At 48.9% G+C, this 20610-nt stretch overlaps 1 protein-coding gene across 1 annotated transcript in view; it reads left to right on the top strand.

Moving 5' to 3' along the window:
• LOC147117137 (vimentin-like) overlaps positions 1 to 12013 on the top strand; it is a 72133-nt gene extending 60120 nt beyond the window's left edge. Inside the window, exons 6-9 of the mRNA XM_085987865.1 lie at positions 4611 to 4831; positions 5655 to 5698; positions 6208 to 6296; positions 11088 to 12013. Coding sequence (XP_085843991.1) covers positions 4611 to 4831; positions 5655 to 5698; positions 6208 to 6296; positions 11088 to 11159 — 426 coding nt within the window. The 3' untranslated portion in view covers positions 11160 to 12013. The remainder of the gene's footprint in view (positions 1 to 4610; positions 4832 to 5654; positions 5699 to 6207; positions 6297 to 11087) is intronic.
• Positions 12014 to 20610: the final 8597 nt, after the last annotated feature.

Below are 20610 nucleotides of genomic sequence, written 5' to 3'. Positions count from 1 at the left end.
GTACCCTAGGATGTAGTTTATCAGGCCCCGGGGATTTTGAAGAGTCCTCTAGGAAGTATCTCACGATAAACACTCACAAAGGTCTTTACCAGTATCATCGATTGGTATTCGGAGTAGCATCGGCTCCGGCGATATGGCAAAGAGCGATGGAACAAGTCCTGCAAGGGATTCCGGGGACTCAGTGTTACTTGGACGACATCCTTGTGACAGGTGAAGATGACAGTGAACACCTTAACAACCTAGAACAGGTGCTCACTAGACTACGGGAACATGGGCTGCGAGCCAACCGCCCCAAGTGTGAATGTTTTAAGAAACAGATATCGTATTGTGGCCACGTGATTGATGAAGAGGGGTTACATAAGTCCCCTGACAAAATTGAAGCGGTTGTTAAGGCCCCAGCGCCTGAAAATGTGTTGCAACTGAGGTCATTCCTCGGATTGGTGAATTACTACCATAAGTTTTTGCTGAATTTGTCGACAATTCTGCACCCACTGAACGCCCTGCTACGAATGGGGGTAGCATGGAAATGGAGCGATGATTGTAAGCGGGCCTTTCAGAAGAGTAAGGACTTAATCACTTCAAGGGAAGTATTGGCTCACTACAACCCAGCACTGCCGATCAGACTGGCGTGTGATGCGTCTCCCTACGGCATTGGGGCGGTACTGTCACATAAATTCCTTGATGGTTTAGAGAGGCCGATAGCTTTTGCGTCACGCTCGTTAACTTCTGCCGAGCGTAACTACGCCCAGATTGACAGAGAGGCCCTCAGCCTAGTTTGGGGGGTGAAGAAGTTCAATCACTACCTGCACGGTCAAAAATTTACTCTACTAACCGATCATCAACCTCTTGTCTCCATTTTCAACCCTCAGAAGGGCGTACCGATAATGACAGCACAACGGCTGCAGAGGTGGTCCCTTTTCCTAGGGGCACACCAATATGACATCGAGTACAAAGGAACTAAGCAGCATGGAAATGCTGATGGATTGTCACGCTTACCGTTGCCGACGGTGGAAGAAGAAGACCTTGCAGTGGATCCAATGGAGTTATTCCACTCGACCATAGTCGAATGTCTCCCTGTGACGAATGCAAACATAGAAAAGGAAACACGGAATGACCCGACACTATCACGGGTCTATGATTTAACGGTGAAGGGATGGCCAGCACATGGCAAACCACTGCTGCCAGCATTCTCGCCGAGAAGAGAACAGCTGTCAGTGTGCAGAGGAACCTTGATGTGTGGATCCAGAGTAGTGATTCCACCTAAGTTGACGGATAGAGTGCTCAATGAGCTTCATGAGGGTCACCTGGGTGGGGTAAAAATGAAGAACTTAGCCAGAGCGTTTGTGTGGTGGCCGGGAATCGATAGAGAAATCGAAGAGATGACCAAGAGCTGTGCAGGATGCCAGAAGGTCCAAAACGCCCCAGCACAAGCTCCTCTGCATCCATGGGAGTGGCCCTCATCTCCATGGCAAAGGGTGCACATTGATTTTGCTGGTCCCTTCATGGACTCGATGTTTTTAATTGCGGTGGATGCACATTCAAAGTGGCCAGAGGTAATAAAAATGTCCTCAACCACCACGGAGAAAACTATCACAGTTTTACGAACCATATTCGCCAGGAATGGGCTGCCTGAACAGATTTGCTCTGACAATGGACCACAGTTTGTGTCTGAAGAGTTCCGGAGGCTCTTAAAGAACAATGGTGTTAAGCATTACACATCTGCCCCATATCATCCAGCCACTAATGGATTGGCCGAGAGGTTTGTCCAAACATTCAAGAAGGCTATCAAGGCAATGTGTAATGAAGATATACCCCTACAACACAAGGTGGACAACTTCTTGTTTGCCTACCGGAATGCGACACATGCGGTTACCAACCAAACTCCAGCCATGATGTTCTTCAATCGAAGACTACGATGCCGCTTGGATTTGGTTAAGCCAAACGTCCGAAGAGATGTGGAGAACAGGCAGTTTCAAAATATGAATGAATGGCCGACCAGGAGTTTTAAGATAGGTCAACCAGTTTTGGCCCGGGACTACCGCACTGAGAAATGGCAGCCAGGAACGATTTGTACACGTCAAGGACCTCTCATGTATACCATGGACGTTGGGGAGAGCATTGTAAGATGCCATGCTGACCAGATTCTAGAGTCACTGGAAAACGTCAACTCCACACCACGATCTGATACACCTGGTAATGAAATCGACGTTCCAATTGCAGCTACCGCAGAACCGGTAATATTGGAAGCAGATGAACCAAACAACGACATTGATCCCGACTCAACATTGCCAGAAGAACCTGATACCCCAAAGAGGCGTTATCCAGACAGAATCAGGAAGCCTCCTCAAAGACTGAACCTTAACCTTAACCAATGTATCTAGCAACCGTAATTGTGATTGTAATTAGTTATCATTTAGTTGTTAAATGAATGTTATGTACTGTTTATCTAAAAGGGGAGGAATTGTTGTGTATGTACCTTTAAGAGAATAACTGGTCTCAGACTGCAGTACCGGCAGTGACCGCCCCTGTATAAAAGGTGCTAGTGAGCCTCTGTTGTTTTCAGTTTCACTATTGACTTCCATCAGTAAAGACGTGTTTTGTTCAACTCCTGCTGTCCGTGTTTCAATCATTCACGGACGTAATAAGTACCTCTGCCATTATTTCGCTCCCATGAACGAAAATGTCACTCTACCTAAGCTGGGCTAAATTGTAGGCGTTCCTCTGTTTGTGAAATTTTACAAGAACATAGATATGCATAAAGGGTGGTGGAATGAAGAGAGACTACAGCAACTGATTAATCGACTGTGTCCTAAGCATTTATACCTCTCAAAATAGATGCTAGAAAACTGCAAAATGGCCAAATAATTTTATTAAAGGCATGAACAACTAATCCAGCTTCTACAGATGTGCAGAGGGTTGTGAATCTTTGGAATTCTCTGCCCCAAAGGGCTGTGGATGCTGAATCGTTGAGTATATTCAAGGCTGAGATACATAGATTATTGGACTCTAGGGAAATCAAGGGATATGGGGATCGGTAGGGAAAGTGGAGTTGAGGTCGAAAATCAGCCAAGATCTTATTGAATAAGGGCTCAAAGGGCCATATGGCCTACTCCTATTCCTATTTCTTATGTTTTTATTTAAAGGTGAGAATTTTATGAGATTTCATTCTCGGTGTAAATCAGGATTAAGAATGCAATGGGTTATGAGTATTCGGAGAGCAATGAGCATGGTGATTAATAATGGTGTCTTCTGACCACAAGCATGGACACAGTGGTCATTGCCATGGATATTATAGTTCAGGAGAAGTGTAGCATTTTGGGATGTCTGACTATTTTGTCACAAGCTAAGCTTACAACCCCATATCCATTCCATCACAAAGATCACCTATTTCCATCTCCACATCGCCCACCTCCACCTCTTTCTGAGATTCTTTGTCATCTCCAGAGTCAACAATTCCAATGCTCTTTTGGTCGGCCTCCCATCCTTCACGCTCTGTAAACTTCAGCTCATCCAAAGCTCTGCTGCGCATATCCTGTCCCACCCAGCTATCACTTCTGTGTTTGCTACCTACAACCTCTCCCAGTCCCCTAACACCTCCAATTTAAAATTCTCACCCTTGTGTTTAAATCCGTTCATGGCTTCACCCCTCCCTGTCTCTGTAAATGCCTCCATCCCTACAATCCCCGCAGAACTCTGCGTTCCTCTGTCTCGGGCCTTTTATGCATCCTCATTCTCTTTGCCTTAGGATTAGCTTTCAGCTGTAGGCCACGCGCTCTGAAATTCACTCCTTAAACTCCTCCACCTCCCACTCTTCCTTTAAGACCCTGCTTAAGATCCACCTCTTTGACCAAGCTTTTAGTAACACCTCATAATAACTGCTTCTGTAACTTGGTACAATTTTTTGTCTGATTCTGCCTCGGTGAAGCACTTTGGGATAGTTTTCTACATTAAAGATGCTATATAAATGTACATTTTGTTCATGGTCACAATTCATTTTATGATCTTATGCTTCAACTTATGAAAAAAATCTGGTAAACTGACTTAGTTATGAGGTTTTTATTAAGTCCCAATTTGCTAGAAGTCGCTCTTTTTATGTGTGAGGGGTGTTGGCAATATTTCAGCATGTTCCCATTACAATAAAATTCCCATCCTGGTCCTCTTGACTAGATTTTTGACCAGATTGTTGACTTCCATTCTGACCAATTTTATTCACGATAAATCAGGATTCCACTATATTTTGATTGATCACTAAGCATGATATAATTTGTACTAGCATTTTCAATTAACCTAATTGGATAGTGTTGTGGATGTAGAATTTGGGTGTGTGTGTGTGTCGGGTGGGTGGGGGGAGTTAAATGCCTATCTGAGTTCAGACTTTGGCAGCAATTAACAGTGAACTGGCTACCCTACAGTCGGAGCTCTGTGACAAAACAATAGGCACTGCATCCTATGGAATGAAAAGTAACTCGTGCAAACTCACCTTCATGGAGTGACTTTGGAGTCAGAAAAAGGATAGTCCCCTCCCACAGTGTACACACATGGCTAGAACACAATATTAGTCACAAGGAAAATGGAAGAAAATAAATATCTATATGTTATCCTTGAAACAGAAAGACTTTCTTGAGCATCAGAAGGAAGAAATGGAGGATCAGTTCAACAAGGAAGCAGCCAAGTTCCAGGAAACTATCACTCGCCTTGAAGATGAAACCCAAAATCTGAGTGATCAGATGAGTCATCGTTTGCATGAATATCAGGATCTATTGAAAATTAAAACAGCTTTAGATATTGAGATTGCAACATACAGGAAATTACTGGAGTCTGAGGAAACCAGGTAAGATGTTTGTGTAATTTTCAAAAATATTTGATTCATGTTTTTAAAAAGCATTTGACAATACAGGATTACTATATAAGCTCAGCAATCAATTAATTACCTGTTTGTGAGATGGAACTCATTCACATGGCTACTGTGTATGAAAATTGCCATATGTAAACTATACTGTTGAGTATTGTAAATGGAAACACCTTCCTATAAGTTAGTTATGTAACATCGATGCTAACAATTTATTCAGCTATATGTTCATATTACCTACTAAAGTTAGCCATGAAGACATATTTTTCACATTCATATAATGGCAATTTTGAATCCTTGCCTTGCTGACATTTGAATCCTAGAAACTTTATTGCATCCCACTTGGGCTGGAAGGGAGTTGAAGAAGGAATTAAAACATTGGGAGTGAAATTGGACTTCGCCGATAGCGCAAAATGGGTAATAGTGGGCGAGCTTTTAAAAGGACTACCGATTCACGACACCCATTTTGCGCTATCACCAAAGACCAATTTCACCCCCATTGTCTATTTTATATAGTGGCAAGTGCAAAACCTCTGACATCCGGTTACCATGGAGCTGAATTGTTGAGGGTAGAAATGCATGTTTACATTTATTCCCATCCTCACTGCCAAAGGAGACCATTAATGGGGATCAAATAACTAATACTTGTATTTATCTAATTTCTTGTGATATCAAGATATCTCAAAGCACTTCACACAATGAATTACAATGGAATGTAGCTACATATGTTGGCATAAAAAATTAAGGATGTAATGAAAAAGGTGTAAGCAAAACAGTTACGCTAACCAAGTTCTTTGTTTTGTAGGTTTTCTATGCTTTCTCCAACTGCTACCCCTCTGTATCAGCAAGGTAGGTGGTTCATTGTGTTGTTACAGTAAAATAGGAACAAGAAAATGTTCAAATCTGGCAAACTGTTCTTAGCATGTTATGTTTTCTATTTTTTTGCATACATGGAGCTAGTGCGGTTTTAATTAAAATAGATATTGTTTAGAACTGTGGCAGTAGCACCAGTGTACCACTACTAAACACTCACACACAACCTATAATCATTGATCAGTTCTATCAATGCAGTTATCTCTAGGAATCTTATATTCCTACCATCCTTGCCTTCTTGGTAGCACTAAATGTACAATATATTCATTTGAAAATCATCTGATCCTCCACTATCCAAGAAATCTTCCTCACTTTCTTTTAAAATAGGCTACGGTCTGCTCATCCATCCCATCCAACTGAGAGTTTATAGTGGCGGAAATGATTAATCAGTTCAGTAAAGAAGAATTTGAAGAAAATTAAAAGCCCAAATCAGATATAAACATTTCACATTAAGACACAATTTCATTATCTTCCTTGCCTTACAGAAACAGAATTTGAACTGGACAAACAACCTGCATTTCGTTCCCCCGTAAGGAGTCTGTCCATGAAAACAATTGAGATAAAAGATGGAGAGGTTAGTTAGTGCTTGACACTGATTTTATAAAAGGATGTGGCGGAGCCACCAAAGGACTCAGATCATTTGTATATAATTCCTTTAACAACATGTTAGCTACAGCCTGAGTCTGTATCTTTATTTATGCTGTTTAACTGTACAGAGTGTGGTTACTTTAACAGTGCGGTTAAAACGTGATGACGTCACGCCATTCATCACGTGATCCCCCACTAGCAAGAAAATGTGATGATGTCATGACATCAGCCACGGGACTGCCGGAGCAGTCCTCGTGGAGCCTCCAAAGAGAGCAGGCCTACATTCGATGTTATCCTGCAGTTTCTTGTTAAAACCTGTTTGTTTCATTAAAGTTCATTTTGTTTGATCGCCTGAGTAGAACTCAGTCTTTTAGTTAGGAACCCACGTTCCTACATTGGTGACCCCGACTTTCGCGAACGGTTTTCGCGGAAGATCTTCAGCATGGAAACGAACGCCGTGACTCTGAAACTGCCACAGTTCTGGGAGCAACAAACAGCTGTGTGGTTCATCCAGGCTGAAGCCCAGTTCGCCATCAGGAACATCGTCGCGGATCAGACCCGTTATTACTACGTGGTCTCCGCCCTCGATAGCGCCACTGCCTCGCTGATTGTCAGCCTACTCGGTAGTCCACCTACTGACCGCAAGTATGATACGTTAAAGGCGCGGTTGCTACAAGTCTTCTGGCTCTCGAAGTCAGAACGTGCTCGCCGGCTTCTCGCTATGCCTGGCCTCGGGGACTCCAAACCGTCCGAGCTCATGAGCCAAATGCTCACGCTCTTAGGTGCCAAACCGGAATGCTTCCTCTTCCGGGAGCTATTCCTCTGCCAACTGCTGGAGCAGGTGCAGGCTGCCCTAGCCAGGTCCGAGGTCACAGACTGAGCAGAGCTTGCTGCCGAAGCAGATAAGATTTTCACAGTAACCCAGCAGTGCTGCGCTGCCACGAGACGCCCATCCCCCACAGATGCGGCTCCAGCTCCTCTTGGAGCGGGCTGGTGCTCCTACCACGCCCGTTTTGGCGCGAAAGCATGACGCTGCCGCTCTCCCTGCAGTTTTTCGCCCAACAAAAAAACAAAGCTCCTGCAGCGTTCCTGGCGAAGGAGGACCGGGTCTAACAGGCGCTCCACGGCTGCGATGGCCATCGGATCTTCGGGGAAACTTCTTTTCATCACCGACTCCCTATCGGGTCGACGTTTCCTTTGCAACACCGGGGCGCAGTGTAGCATCCTACCTGCGTCGAATCTCGATATTCAAGCTGGGGGCCACGGCCTTTCCCTCATGGCGGCTAATGGCACAGCCATTCGAACTTTCGGAAAGCGGCGGGTCCAAGTGTGTTTCGGCGGTCAGTGCTTCCATTGGGAATTCGTCACGGCCACAGTCTCGCAGGCCATCCTAGGGGTGGATTTTCTGTGTGCCAACGGCCTCCTTGTCGATGTCTGGCACCGCCGGTTGATCAACGCGGCCACCTTCCACTCGATTCCGTGCCACTGCGGTAACGCCGTGTCGTGCTCTATCGCCTGCGCGTTCCTGTCTCCGGATGACTTCACTCGGCTCCTCAGAGAGTTCCCGGAGCTGACCAGGCCCACTTTCTCCTCCTCGGCCACGAAGCATGGTGTTGAACATCATATCACCACTACTGGCTCCCCGGTTTATGCACGGGCTAGAAGGCTTGAACCCGGCAAGCTCGCAGCTGCGAAAGCGGAGTTCGACACAATGGAGCAGCTGGGGATTATTCGCCGGTCGAATAGTCCCTGGTCTTTGCCTCTCCACATTGTTCCGAAACCGGGCGGCGGCTGGCGGCCATACGGCGGCTACCGACGCCTGAACAACGCCACTACTCCTGATCGGTACCCGATCCCGCATATTCAGGATTTCTCGGCCCATTTGGCGGGAAATTCCATCTTTTCAAAAGTCGACCTCATCCGGGGGTATCATCAGGTTCCTGTGCACCCGCAAGATGTCCCGAAAATTGCAGTCATCACCCCTTTCGGCCTTTTTGAGTTCCTGCGGATGCTGTTTGGCTTGAAGAACGCAGCACAGGCTTTCCAGCGCTTGATGGACTCCATGCTCCGAGACCTAAACTTCATCTTCGTCTACCTCAACGACATTCTCATCGCCAGCGCTAGCAAGGAAGAGCACATCTGCCATTTGCGTACCCTCTTTACGCGCCTCAGTCAGCATGGTTTGATCATCAACCCGGCCAAGTGCCAATTCGGCCTGCAGCGGATCGATTTCTTGGGACACCGCATCACATCAGACGGCGCCGTCCCCTTACTGATGAAGGTGGAGGCTGTTATCTCTTTCCCGCGCCCGCCAACCGTCAAGGCCCTGCAAGAGTTCCTCGGGATGGTCAATTTCTATCACCGATTCGTCCCTAAGGCGGCTCTGCTTATGCAGCCTTTGTACGAGGTCCTCAAGGGCAAGTCCGGTAAGGATCCAATCAGCTGGACGACCGAGATGTACCAGGCGTTCGTCAACACCAAGAGCGCCTTGGCCAACGCAACCATGCTGGCGCACCCGCTTCCAGGTGCCACCATCACCCTTACCACCGACGCGTCAGACTACGCCATCGGCACAGTGCAGGAGCAGTGGGTGAACGGCACGTGGCAACCGCTGGCGTTTTTCAGCCGTCAACTATGGAGGAATGAAAGAAAATACAGCACTTTCGATCGGGAGTTGCTGGCCCTTTTTCTAGCCATCCACCATTTCCGGTTCTTATTAGAAGGACGTCCCTTCACGGCTTTTGTCGACCACAAGCCTCTAATGTTCGCCATGGCCAAGACCGCCGAACCGTGGTCAGCTCGTCAACAACGTCACCTGACGTTTATTTCTGAATTCACCACGGACATTCAACATGTATCTGGTAAAGACAACCTGGTAGCGGATTGCCTCTCCCGCGCGACGGTCCATGCGGTTCACCTTGGGATTGACTACGCCCTCATGGCTGCGGATCAGGCCTCGGACCCAGAGGTCCAATCATACAGAACCGTCCCCTCTAGTTTCCAAGCGGCCGACGTCAGTTTCCAGGCCACAGGCACCACGCTCCTTTGCGACGTCTCCATGGGCGTTCCCCGACCTATTGTGCCAGTCGCATGGCGCCGGAAAGTGTTTGACGCCATACACGGGTTGTCGCACCCTGGTATGAAGGCTTCACAACGGCTAATGTTGGCGAAATTCGTCTGGAAGGGTATGCACCTGGATGTCTGTGGCTGGGCCAACACCTGCGTGGTCTGCCAGAAGGCCAAGGTCCAGCATCATGTAAAAGCTCCAGTGGCTACGTTCGCTGTTCCGGAGCATCGTTTCGACCACGTGCATGTGGACCTTGTGGGGCCACTTCCGCCTTCCCATGGTTATACGCATCTCCTCACCATGATGGACCGCACCACTAGGTGGCCAGAGGCAATTCCTTTGGTTTCCACCACTTCGGCAGACGTCGCTAGAGCTTTCATCTCCTGTTGGGTTGCTCGTTTCGGGGTACCAGCGGACATCTCTTCCGATCGTGGGCCACAATTTTCCTCGGAGCTCTGGAACGCTGTAGCTCAGGGGCTCGGCACCAAACTTCAACGCACCACCGCCTATCATCCACAGGTGAACGGCCTGTGCGAGCGATTCCACAGGTCACTTAAAGCCGCCCTACGGGCCAGTCTTCAAGGTGCGGGATGGGTGGACAGGCTCCCATGGGTCCTTTTGGGTCTTCGTACAGCGCCCAAAGAAGACCTGCAATCATCCTCAGCGGAACTCGTTTATGGCCAGCCGCTCCGAGTACCAGGGGATTTCCTCCCTTCTCCCACAGAGCCATGGTCCGCCTCCCAGCAACTCGTCAGCCACCAGGAAGCGGCCAGATGCTTCACTCCGGTGCCTACATCAAATCACGGCCTACAGAGCTCCCATGTGCCGGCTGAGCTGAAGAACGCCGAGTACGTATTTATCCGCCACGACGCTCACCGGGATCCGCTCAAGCCCCCTTACACTGGTCCTTTCCGCGTCATCGAATCGGGAGACAAATCCTTTTCGGTCGACAGCGGAGGAAAGCCGGATCACATTTCGGTGGACCGGTTGAAGCCGGCTCACTTGGACCTGGCCCACCCAGTCATCATCGCTCAACCGCCGAAATGTGGCCGACCGCCCGCAGTCGCCGTGCCAGATCAACCACAGCCGCCTGCCAGCTCGACCACACCCGCCGCGCCAGCTCAACCACAGCCGCCCGCCAGCTCGACCGCCGTCCATCAGCTTCCTCTGCAGGGTTACCGAAGTCGCTCGGACAAACTTGTCAGACCTCCTCGATGCCTCACTTTTGCTGTTAAAGACAATTCTGGGGGCCGCATGTGGCAGAGCCACCAAAGGACTCAGATCGTTTGTATATAATTCTTTTAACAACATGTTAGCTACAGCCTGAGTCTGCATCTTTATTTATGCTGTTTAACTGTACAGAGCGTGGTTACTTTAACAGCACGGTTAAAACGTGATGACGTCACGCCGTTCATCACGTGATTCCCCACTGGCGGGAAAACGTCATGACGTCAGCCACGGGACTGCCGGAGCAGTCCTCGTGGAGCCTCCGAAGAGAGCAGACCTACATTCGATGTTATCCTGCAGTTTCTTGCTAAAACCTGTTTGTTTCATTAAAGTTCGTTTTGTTTGATCGCCTGAGCAGAACTCAGTCTTTTAGTTAGGAACCCATGTTCCTACAAGGATCCATTTTAAATGAATGATTATAACATAGGTTTGAAGCAATTATAATAAAATGCATATATTTCTTCTTTTATTTCCCATTTGCAGGTACTCAGTGAAGCCTCCCATGAGTATGAAATAAAGATAGCCAGTGAACCCGCTGACTTGACTGAAGATTAAACTTACAGTTAAAGTCTATGAATCCTGCCTTCCATGGACCAGTTTTAAAAACGTAAAAAGCAAAATGAGAATGGTGTTATTCCCTTTGTGAAAAAAAGTTTTTAGGTTTTATGGCTTTCTGGATTTATTTGAAGAGCTGCATGGAAGGGCTAGATCAGATCATTTGCAAACATAGTAGTAATATTTGGTCAAACAGTACACAATGGCAAAATATTTCATCAAACAGGTTTGAATTTGAATTTAACATTTTTATTGCTTCATCGTAACCATTAATTGTAAACTGCCGTTACTGCTTAAATAAAACTCTCTGCTTCAGTAAAACTTAAGAAAATCAGTATTTATTGTCTTGAGTCCTTTACTTAGTACAAATATATATCTCAGTAATATTTAAAGGCCCGGTATTGTTCACTCTTTGAATGTATGGCATTTAACTGTTTCCAATAGCAACAGCTTTTTTTGTAAAGTTAACAGCTAAGAAATATACAGAACCAAAGAACTAAGCAGCCCACTTTTAAAGACATTTTGACATTTATGATATTTATTTGTTTGCTGTAAGTCACTGAACCACACTGAAGCTGTTGGTCAGTGTGGTGAAATAAGTCTTATAAGTATATATCTTATTCTACCTGTGTATAGTTTCCTATTGTAATCTATTGTAACCCTGCTGTTTTCTTGGTTGGCCAGGAATGCTGATGTACTGTATACCACTCTGCTGTGCCATTGATTGTCCTGATACTGTTACTTCGCCCCTGGCTCCGCCTCCTAGTAGTTCTGAGAAGCTGGTCAGTAGGCTAACATGTGTGTTCTGTTCTGTCCAGTTCTAAGCTAATAAAAGCCAACTGTTTGAGTTATAACTACCAGTCTCTGTAGTTATTTAAGGTATATCAATTTTATTAGCTTACTACTTCCAGGGATGGACAGACTCCTGAAGCCGGAGCGTCTAGACAGTGATCCACATTCGGCGGACGCATCGAAGAAATTCGCACACTGGCTCCGGTGTTTCGAACATTTCATTGCATCGCTCGATGATGAGGCCAACAAACTGGGCCGACTGACTAACCTAGTAAGTCATCGGACCTACTCGCTAATCGAGGACGCTCCTACCTACTGATACTTTAAGCAAGCTATCAGTATCACAGGAGGGACTGTAAGATTTGCAAAATTTTCATTAAATAATCACGTAGGAAAATAGGGTTAATAAAACAGCTTTATTGACCAAAAGAAGCTTATACAGAGAAACCTTTGATAAAAGGGCACACAAAATGGCCACCAGACCTCGTGACCAGCTTCTGGGACCATTTGAATTTCTGTTACTGCAAGCCAGACAGGCTTGTGGATTGAGGGCATTAAAAGCCCGCAAAAACCAGTTTTGGGAAGCCAAAACTCATGGAACTGAGCATACATATTGATTAGATTATAAGTACAGGACAGATTTGGGTGGCAGGATGAGACCCATCAAGAAATGGGCGGACAATTGAACGAACGCTTTAACCCATTACACTGTACAAAGAGAAGCCGTTTAGTCATAGAGTCATAGAGTTTTACAGCACAGAAAGAGGCCCTTCGGCCCATCGTGTCTGTGCCGCCCATCCATCCCTGTCCAGTCTAATCCCATTTTCCAGCATTTGGTCCATAGCCCTGTATGCAATGGCATTTCAAGTGCTCATCCAAATGCTTCTTGAATGTTGTGAGGGTTCCTGCCTCTACCACCCTTTTAGGCATTGAGTTCCACATTCCAACCACTCTCTGGGTGAAAAAGTTCCTCCTCAAATCCCCTCTAAATCTCCTGCCCCTTACCCTGAATCTATGCCCCCTTGTTATTGACCCCCCTACTAAGAGGAAAAGTTCCTCTTTGTCTACCCTATCTATGCCCCTCATCATTTTGTACACCTCAATCAGGTCCCCCCTCAGCCTTCTTTGCTCCAAGGAAAACAACCCCAGCCTGTTTAGTCTTTCTTCATAGCTGAGGCGCTCCATCCCAGGTAACATCCTGGTGAATCTTCTCTGCACCCTCTCCAAAACAATCACATCCTTCCTATAGTGAGGCGACCAGAACTGCACACAGTACTCCAGCTGTGGCCTCACCAGCGTTTTGTACAGCTCCATCATAACCTCCCTGCTCTTATATTCTATGCCTCGGCTAATGAAGGCAAGTATCCCATATGCCTTTTTAACCACCTTATCTACCTGTTCCGCTGCCTTCAGAGATCTATGTACATGTACACCAAGGTCCCTCTGACCCTCTGTACTTCCTAGGGTCCTACCACTCATTGTGTATTCCCTTGCCTTATTTGTCCGTCCAAAATGCATCACCTCGCACTTTTCAGGGTTAAATTCCATTTGCCACTTTTGCGCCCAACTGACCAACCCGTCTATATCGTCCTGTAGCCTGAGGCTTTCCTCTTTGCAATTTACCACCCCACCAATTTTCGTGTCATCTGCAAACTTACTGATCATCCCTTTTACATTCTCATCCAAATCATTTATGTAGATCACAAACAACAAGGGACCCAGCACCGATCCCTGAGGTACCCCACTGGACACAGGCTTCCAGTCACAAAAGCAACCTTCGACCATCACCCTCTGCCTCCTGCCACTCAGCCAGTTTAGGATCCAACGCGCCAAGGCACCCTGGATCCCATGGGCTCTTACCTTCTTGACCAGTCTCCTATGCGGGACTTTGTCAAAAGCTTTACTGAAGTCCATGTAAACCACATCCACAGCATTTCCCTCATCCACCTCCCTAGTCACCCCCTCGAAAAATTCAATTAGATTTGTCAGACATGATTTACCCTTGACAAAGCCATGCTGACTATCCCCGATTAATCCTTGCCTCTCCAAGTGGAGACTAATTTTGTCCCTCAGAATTTTTTCCAATAATTTCCCTACCACAGATGTTAGGCTCACTGGCCTGGTTTATCCCTGCTACCCTTCTTGTATAATGGTACTACATTAGCTGTTCTCCAGTCCTCTGGTACATCCCCTGTGGCCAGAGAGGTTCTGAAAATTTGTGTCAGAGCCCCTGCAATCTCCTCCTTTGCCTCCCACAGCAGCCTGGGATACATCTCGTCCGGGCCTGGGGATTTATCCACTTTTTGGCCTGCTAAAACCGCTAGCACCTCCTCCCTCTTGATGCTAATATGTTCAAGTATGTCACAGTCCCCTTGCCCGATTTCTATGTCTGCATCGTCTTTCTCCATAGTGAACACAGATACAAAAAATTCATTTAAAACCCCGCCTACATCATCTGGCTCTACACACAGATTGCCACTTTGGTCCCTAATGGGCCCTACCCTTTCCCTGGTTATCCTCTTGCCCTTAATATACTTATAAAACATCTTAGGATTTTCCTTTATTTTGCTCGCCAGTGTTATTTCATGGCCCCTCCTCGCCCTCCTAATTTCTTTTTTAATATGCCCCTGCACTTTTTATACTCCTCTAGGGCTTCTTCCGTCTTTAGTCTTTTGTAACTGCCAAAAGCCCCCCTTTTATTTCTAATGCAGGGCAATCTCCAGACCGATCAATATACAAACCAAGTTACGGTAACAAAGCAAAGACATTATCGGCCCAGGAAGGCCAGTTAAGCTATCACCGACTCCCGTTATGAAGACAAAACACCCCTGCAGAGAGTTCTGCCCACCAAAATTATTACAAAGACAGGACTATGATTTGGCGGGAGATAAGAATGTTCCAAAAAGTATAACTGTGGATTGAGTAAAGTCCATCGGTGGACGCTTTGCTTCACTTCGGTTCGGAACTTTACTTCGGTTCGTGGTTCAGTAAACGGTGTCCAGCGGGGTGTTCAGCCGTGTGTTCCGCGACTTTGGGAGGTTCGGCCAGGCAAGGCCCGGCCACGACGAGAAGACGACGAGGGAGGCCCGGGTACTTTTGTCGGGAGATCATCGACGACCCAGGCCGGAGAAGAAGACACTCAGGGCCCGGGTACTCCCGTTCTTCAACGTCACATCGGTAACGGATCCATCCGTGGCGAGCGCTCACCAAGGCTGTATTGGCTGCCTTCAATGCAGGAGAACCAAGAGGAAAACAAACTGCGCCAGAAGCTTCCAAACCCACGTGATGACGGAAAGCTGTGTCGAAAGTCTGCAAAGCCTTTTTCGCAATTCTTAAAGTGGTGAGCATGATCCCGAGTCCCTCAAATCAAAACTTAGTTAGGTTTAGGGGAGGGGGTTAAGGGTAATTGTAATGTGTTACCCCTTTCACGATGTGCCGTGTGTTCCCCATTTCTATAGAGTTAAGTTTATAGATGTGTGCATGCTTGTAGTTGCTTTAATCTGTGCATATGACATGTATTTTATAATGCTGCAAACTGTTCAATAAAGGCATCCATTTCGTGCTATTCGACCTGGTCTATTGAGTTTTTCTCTGCACTACAGCTCCCTGCACCTAAGTCCAAGGTCTAGAACCGTAGGGGCGAGTGGGTCGAACCACTCACGGGTAATTATTGCAAGAAGCCTGGCAGGAGACCAGAGCAAGCAAGAGAAACCCCCTACACTACGAGGATGCACTCGCGACTCTCAAGGCCCAATACCTGAAGCCTGTTAACGAGGTGTATGCCAGGCATCTCTTGGCTACCCGCAGGCAACTACCGGAGGAATTGCTGGATGATTTTCCACAGAATCTAAAGGCCCTGGCGAAGGACTGCAACTACAAGGCCGTGACGGCCATTTTGTACCAGGAAGAAGCGGTTCGCGATTCGTTTATATCGGGCCTTCGATCGAATTACATTAGGCAGAGGTTGCTTGAAAGGGACACTCTGGATCTAAAGACGGCCGTGGCTACAGCTCGATCGCTGGATGTGGCACAGAAGAACTCCGAGACCTATGCGTCAGGCCATGCGGCCCTCTCAGCCTCATGCGCGCCGAGCGAGGAGGCGCCATCCTCTCCGCCTGGGCCTTGGACCAGCCCTACACCACGGGAGTCTCCACCCAGCCCCACCACTGCAGCGATGTCCTGCGGACCAAGATGCTACTTCTGCGGCCAGCTCAAGCACCCCAGACACCGATGTCCTGCGAAAGACGCCACATGTTTCAAGTGCAAGAAACGGGGACATTTCAGCAAGGTATGTAAGGGGAATCCCGTACCTGATACAGTCTCCGCGGCCCTACATGTGGTCCCAGAATTTGATACCGTCTCAGCGGCCGCCTACGGATCTACGATAGCCTCAGTCACGGTTGACCAGTCCAGACCGCATCCACTATCAAAGTCTATGATGGACGTTAAGGTAAACGGACACCCGACGAAGTGTTTAATCGATTGCGGGTGATGTGCCTCAATAATTCCGAGACTCGATGTTAGCGAAACAAAACAAGGCTTTTATTAACTTAGAAGGTAACACGCAGTGGAGAGAGGTATCTTCCATCTGGAGGTCTGCAGTACTGGATATGAGGCCAGACTGAGCTTGCTTACATAGGGGCCAGGTATGGGCGGAGCCCTACACACAATACATTACAATATACAATACAATGGTGAGCAGACGGAACTGAGGTAAGGGAACTGAAACCTGAAACCAACCACAGTCACAGGCAGTGATGAATGGAATATTTCATCACATTCACCCCTTCTATAGATTTAGTCTGCTCGGGGGTTTGATAGTCCTCTGCGACCGACGTGGCTGTTGTGGTGTCGCGGGTGTCGGCTGGGTGTCCCCGGTGGCCTCCTGGGTCTCTGCCGGGGGTGCCGCCAGGGTTGTTGAAGGGGTAGTTGGTGGGGGTGCCATTGGTCGATGTTCTTCCGGGGGTGATGAAAGAATAGTGGGTGGGTAAGAGTTGCTGTGATCGTTGTTGTTGCTATTGCCGTGGTTGTTGTCGTTACCGGCTGGGGCGACGTCTTTTATGGACACGGTGTCCTCCCTTCCGTCGGCGTGCCGGACATACGCGTATTGGGGGTTGGCGTGGAGTAGGTGCACTGGCTCCACGAGAGGGTCCGTCTTGTGGCCCCTCACATGCCTTCGCACGAATACCGGACCTGGGGTGGAGAGCCATGATGGCATGGATACGCCTGAGGTGGATTTCCGGGGAAAGACAAACATTCGTTCATGAGGCGTGGTATTAGTGGCAGTACACAATAGCGACCGTATCGAATGGAGCACATCTGAGAGGACTTCCTGCCAGCGGGAGATAGGGAGGCCCTTGGTCCTTAGAGCTAGAGTGACTGCTTTCCATACTGTCCCGTTCTCTCGCTCCACTTGACCGTTACCCCGGGGGTTGTAGCTGGTGGTACGGCTCGTGGCGATCCCCCTGGACAGCATGTACTGGCGTAGCTCTTCACTCATGAAGGACGCCCCCCTATCCGTATGGATGTAGCTCAGCATACCGAACAGGCAGAACAGGCTGTTGAGGCATTTAATGACCGTGGCGCTGGTCATGTCTGGGCAGGGGAAGGCGAATGGGAAACGGGAGTATTCGTCCACAATGTTCAGGAAGTAAACATTGCGGTCGACTGACGGGAGGGGGCCCTTGAAATCTAAGCTGAGCCGCTCAAAGGGCCATGTAGCTTTGATTAAGTGGGCTCTATCTGGGCAGTAGAACCGAGGCTTGCACTCAGCGCAAGTGCGGCAGTTCCTGGTCAGAGACCGAACTTCCTCAATCGAGTAGGGTAAGTTACGGGACTTTATGAAGTGGAACAGCCGCGTGACCCCTGGGTGGCAGAGGTCGTTGTGGAGGGTCTGTAGCCGATCCCCGGTGGCGCTGGCACACATCCCTCGTGAGAGGGCGTCAGGGGATTCGTTAAGGGCCCCTGGCCGGTAAATGATGTCATACTCGAAGGTGGAGAGCTCGATCCGCCACCTAAGAATCTTATCATTTTTAATCTTCCCCCTCTGTTTATTATTGAACATAAACGCTACCGACCGCTGGTCGGTAAGTAGGGTGAAGCGTTTGCCGGCTAGGTAGTGGCGCCAGTGGCGCACTGCCTCCACGATGGCTTGGGCCTCCTTTTCTACGGAGGAGTGTCTGATCTCGGGCCCTTGGAGGGTCCTCGAGAAGAAAGCTACGGGCCGCCCCGCCTGGTTGAGGGTGGACGCCAAGGCAAAGTCAGACGCATCACTTTCCACTTGAAAGGGAGTGTTCTCGTCCACTGCCTGTAGCGTGGCCCGCTCAATATCCTGCTTAATGCTTTTGAAGGCGGCGTGGGCCTCAGCAGAGAGCGGAAAAGAGGATGCTTTCAAGAGGGGGCGGGCTTTGTCGGAGTAGTTGGGGACCCATTGGGAATAATAAGAAAATAACCCCAGGCACCTTTTCAGGGCTTTGGGAGTGTTGGGCAGGGGCAGCTCCCGTAGGGGGCGCAATCGGTCGGGGTCTGGTCCGATTTCCCCATTCTCCACCACGCTGCCTAGTATGCAGAGGCGCGTGGTGTTGAAAACGCACTTGTCCTCGTTGTAGGTGAGGTTGAGTTTTTGTGCGGTTTCCAGGAACCTCTCGAGGTTCGAGTCGTGATCCTGCTGGTTGTGACTGCAGATGGTGACGTTGTCGAGGTAGGGGAAGGTTGCCTGCAAGTGGTGGTCATCGACCATGCGGTCCATCTCCCTCTGGAAGACCGAGACCCCATTCGTCACCCCAAAGGGGACTCTGAGGAATTGGTAGAGGCGTCCGTTCGCCTCAAAGGCGGTGTACGGGCGGTCCTCTGGTCTGATAGGGAGCTGGTGGTACGCTGACTTGAGGTCGATGGTGGAGAACACCCGGTATTGGGCGATTTGGTTCACCATTTCTGATATGCGGGGTAGCGGGTAGGCGTCTAGTTGGGTGTACCTGTTGATCGTTTGGCTATAGTCGATCACCATCCGTTTCTTCTCGCTACCCCTTACCACTACCACTTGGGCGCGCCACGGGCTGTTGCTGCGTTCAATAATGCGCTCTTTCAGGAGCCTGTCTACCTCGGTCGCGATAAACCGCCTGTCCTCCCAGCTGTACCTCCTGCTTTTGGTCGCTATTGGCCGGCAGTTAGGGGTAAGGTTCGCGAATAGCGAAGGCGGCTTTACCTTCAGGGTAGCCAGACCGCACACTGTGAGGGGCGGCTGGGACCCACCGTACTTGAGCGTGATGCTTTGGTGGTTGCACTGGAAATCCAGGCCCAAGATCATGCTCGCACATAGATTCTTCATGATTAATACTTTAAAATTATCGTATACAGTTCCGTTAACGGACAATTGTACCGTGCAGTAACCCAGAATGGTCGATGTCTGGGTTTTATCAGCCATAGAGATGGTACCCTGAGTAGGGACCACCTTTAGGGAGAGTTGTTGTGCCAGTTCAGGGTGGGTAAAACTCTCCGTGCTTCCACTGTCAATTAAACATTTAACCCGGCACCCGTTTACCTCGATGTCCACCATTGATTTGGATAGCGGGTGCGGCCTGGTCTGGTCCACTGTGACCGATGCCACTGTAGGGCCCTGATCGAGACAAGATGGCGTCCACGCTGTCTGCTCATGAGATGGTGGACCCCACGAGGTCGGGCAAGATGGCGTCCAAGATGGCCGCTCCCACGGCGCACACGCGGCGGTGGCGGGTTTTCCGGCGGGGTTCCCTCTGCACACCTTTCCGAAGTGCCCCTTCTTACCGCACTTAAAGCAGGTGGTGCCTTTCGCCGGGCACAGGTTTCTGGTGTGCTTTGGCTGCCCGCAGAAGTAGCAGTTGGGTCCCCGACGCGTCGCGGCTGTCGTAGGGCTTCTGGGGGGAGAGCGGGGCCCCGACGGTGTCGGGCTGCCGGGCGGGGAAGATGCCTTCCAAGATGGCGGCGCCCTTGGTGCACACGTGGCGGCGTGGACGGCGCGGGCTGAAGAGTAGGCGTCCGAGTTTCTCTGGGCCACATCCAGGGATCGCGCGGTGTCCGCAGCCTGTTTCAGGTCCAATCCCGTTTTTTCCAGCAGTCTCTGCCGGATGTAAGTGGAGCTGAGGCCTGTGATAAAGGCATCGCGAACAAGCTCGTCAGTGTACACTGCGGCTTTTACATCTTGGCACTTGCAGTCTTTGCCAAGCATTTTCAGGGTGCCTAGGAACTCCTCCACCGATTCCCCAGGTCGCTGTGCGCAAGTAGCGAGCAGATGCCTAGCATACACCTCATTCGTAGGCTGCTGGTAATGCGCCTTTAAGATGTTGCAGGCAGCCAGGTACGTGTCGGCGTCTTGGATGAGGGGGTAAACCCGGTGGCTTACCCAATTCCGCAGAATTCCGAGTTTCATACTCGCAGCGTCCGTAGCGTCTTTGACGGCTGCGGAATTGTCCAGGAAGAATTCCATACACATAAACCAGTGTCCGAAGCGTGCCGATGCATCCGAAACATGCTGGTCCAAACCCAAACGTTCAGGTTTTAGGAGTTGATCCATTGTGTTGAAAAATAAGTTAATAAAATTGATGTGCCTCAATAATTCCGAGACTCGATGTTAGCGAAACAAAACAAGGCTTTTATTAACTTAGAAGGTAACACGCAGTGGAGA

The sequence above is a fragment of the Somniosus microcephalus genome, chromosome 5 (genome assembly GCF_052327205.1).
Source record: "Somniosus microcephalus isolate GS21.2 chromosome 5, FLI_Smic_1.0, whole genome shotgun sequence".
NCBI classification, from domain to species: Eukaryota; Metazoa; Chordata; class Chondrichthyes; order Squaliformes; family Somniosidae; genus Somniosus; species Somniosus microcephalus.
Note: the sequence above shows the minus strand (reverse complement) of the source record. Positions and strands in the feature narration are given on the sequence as shown.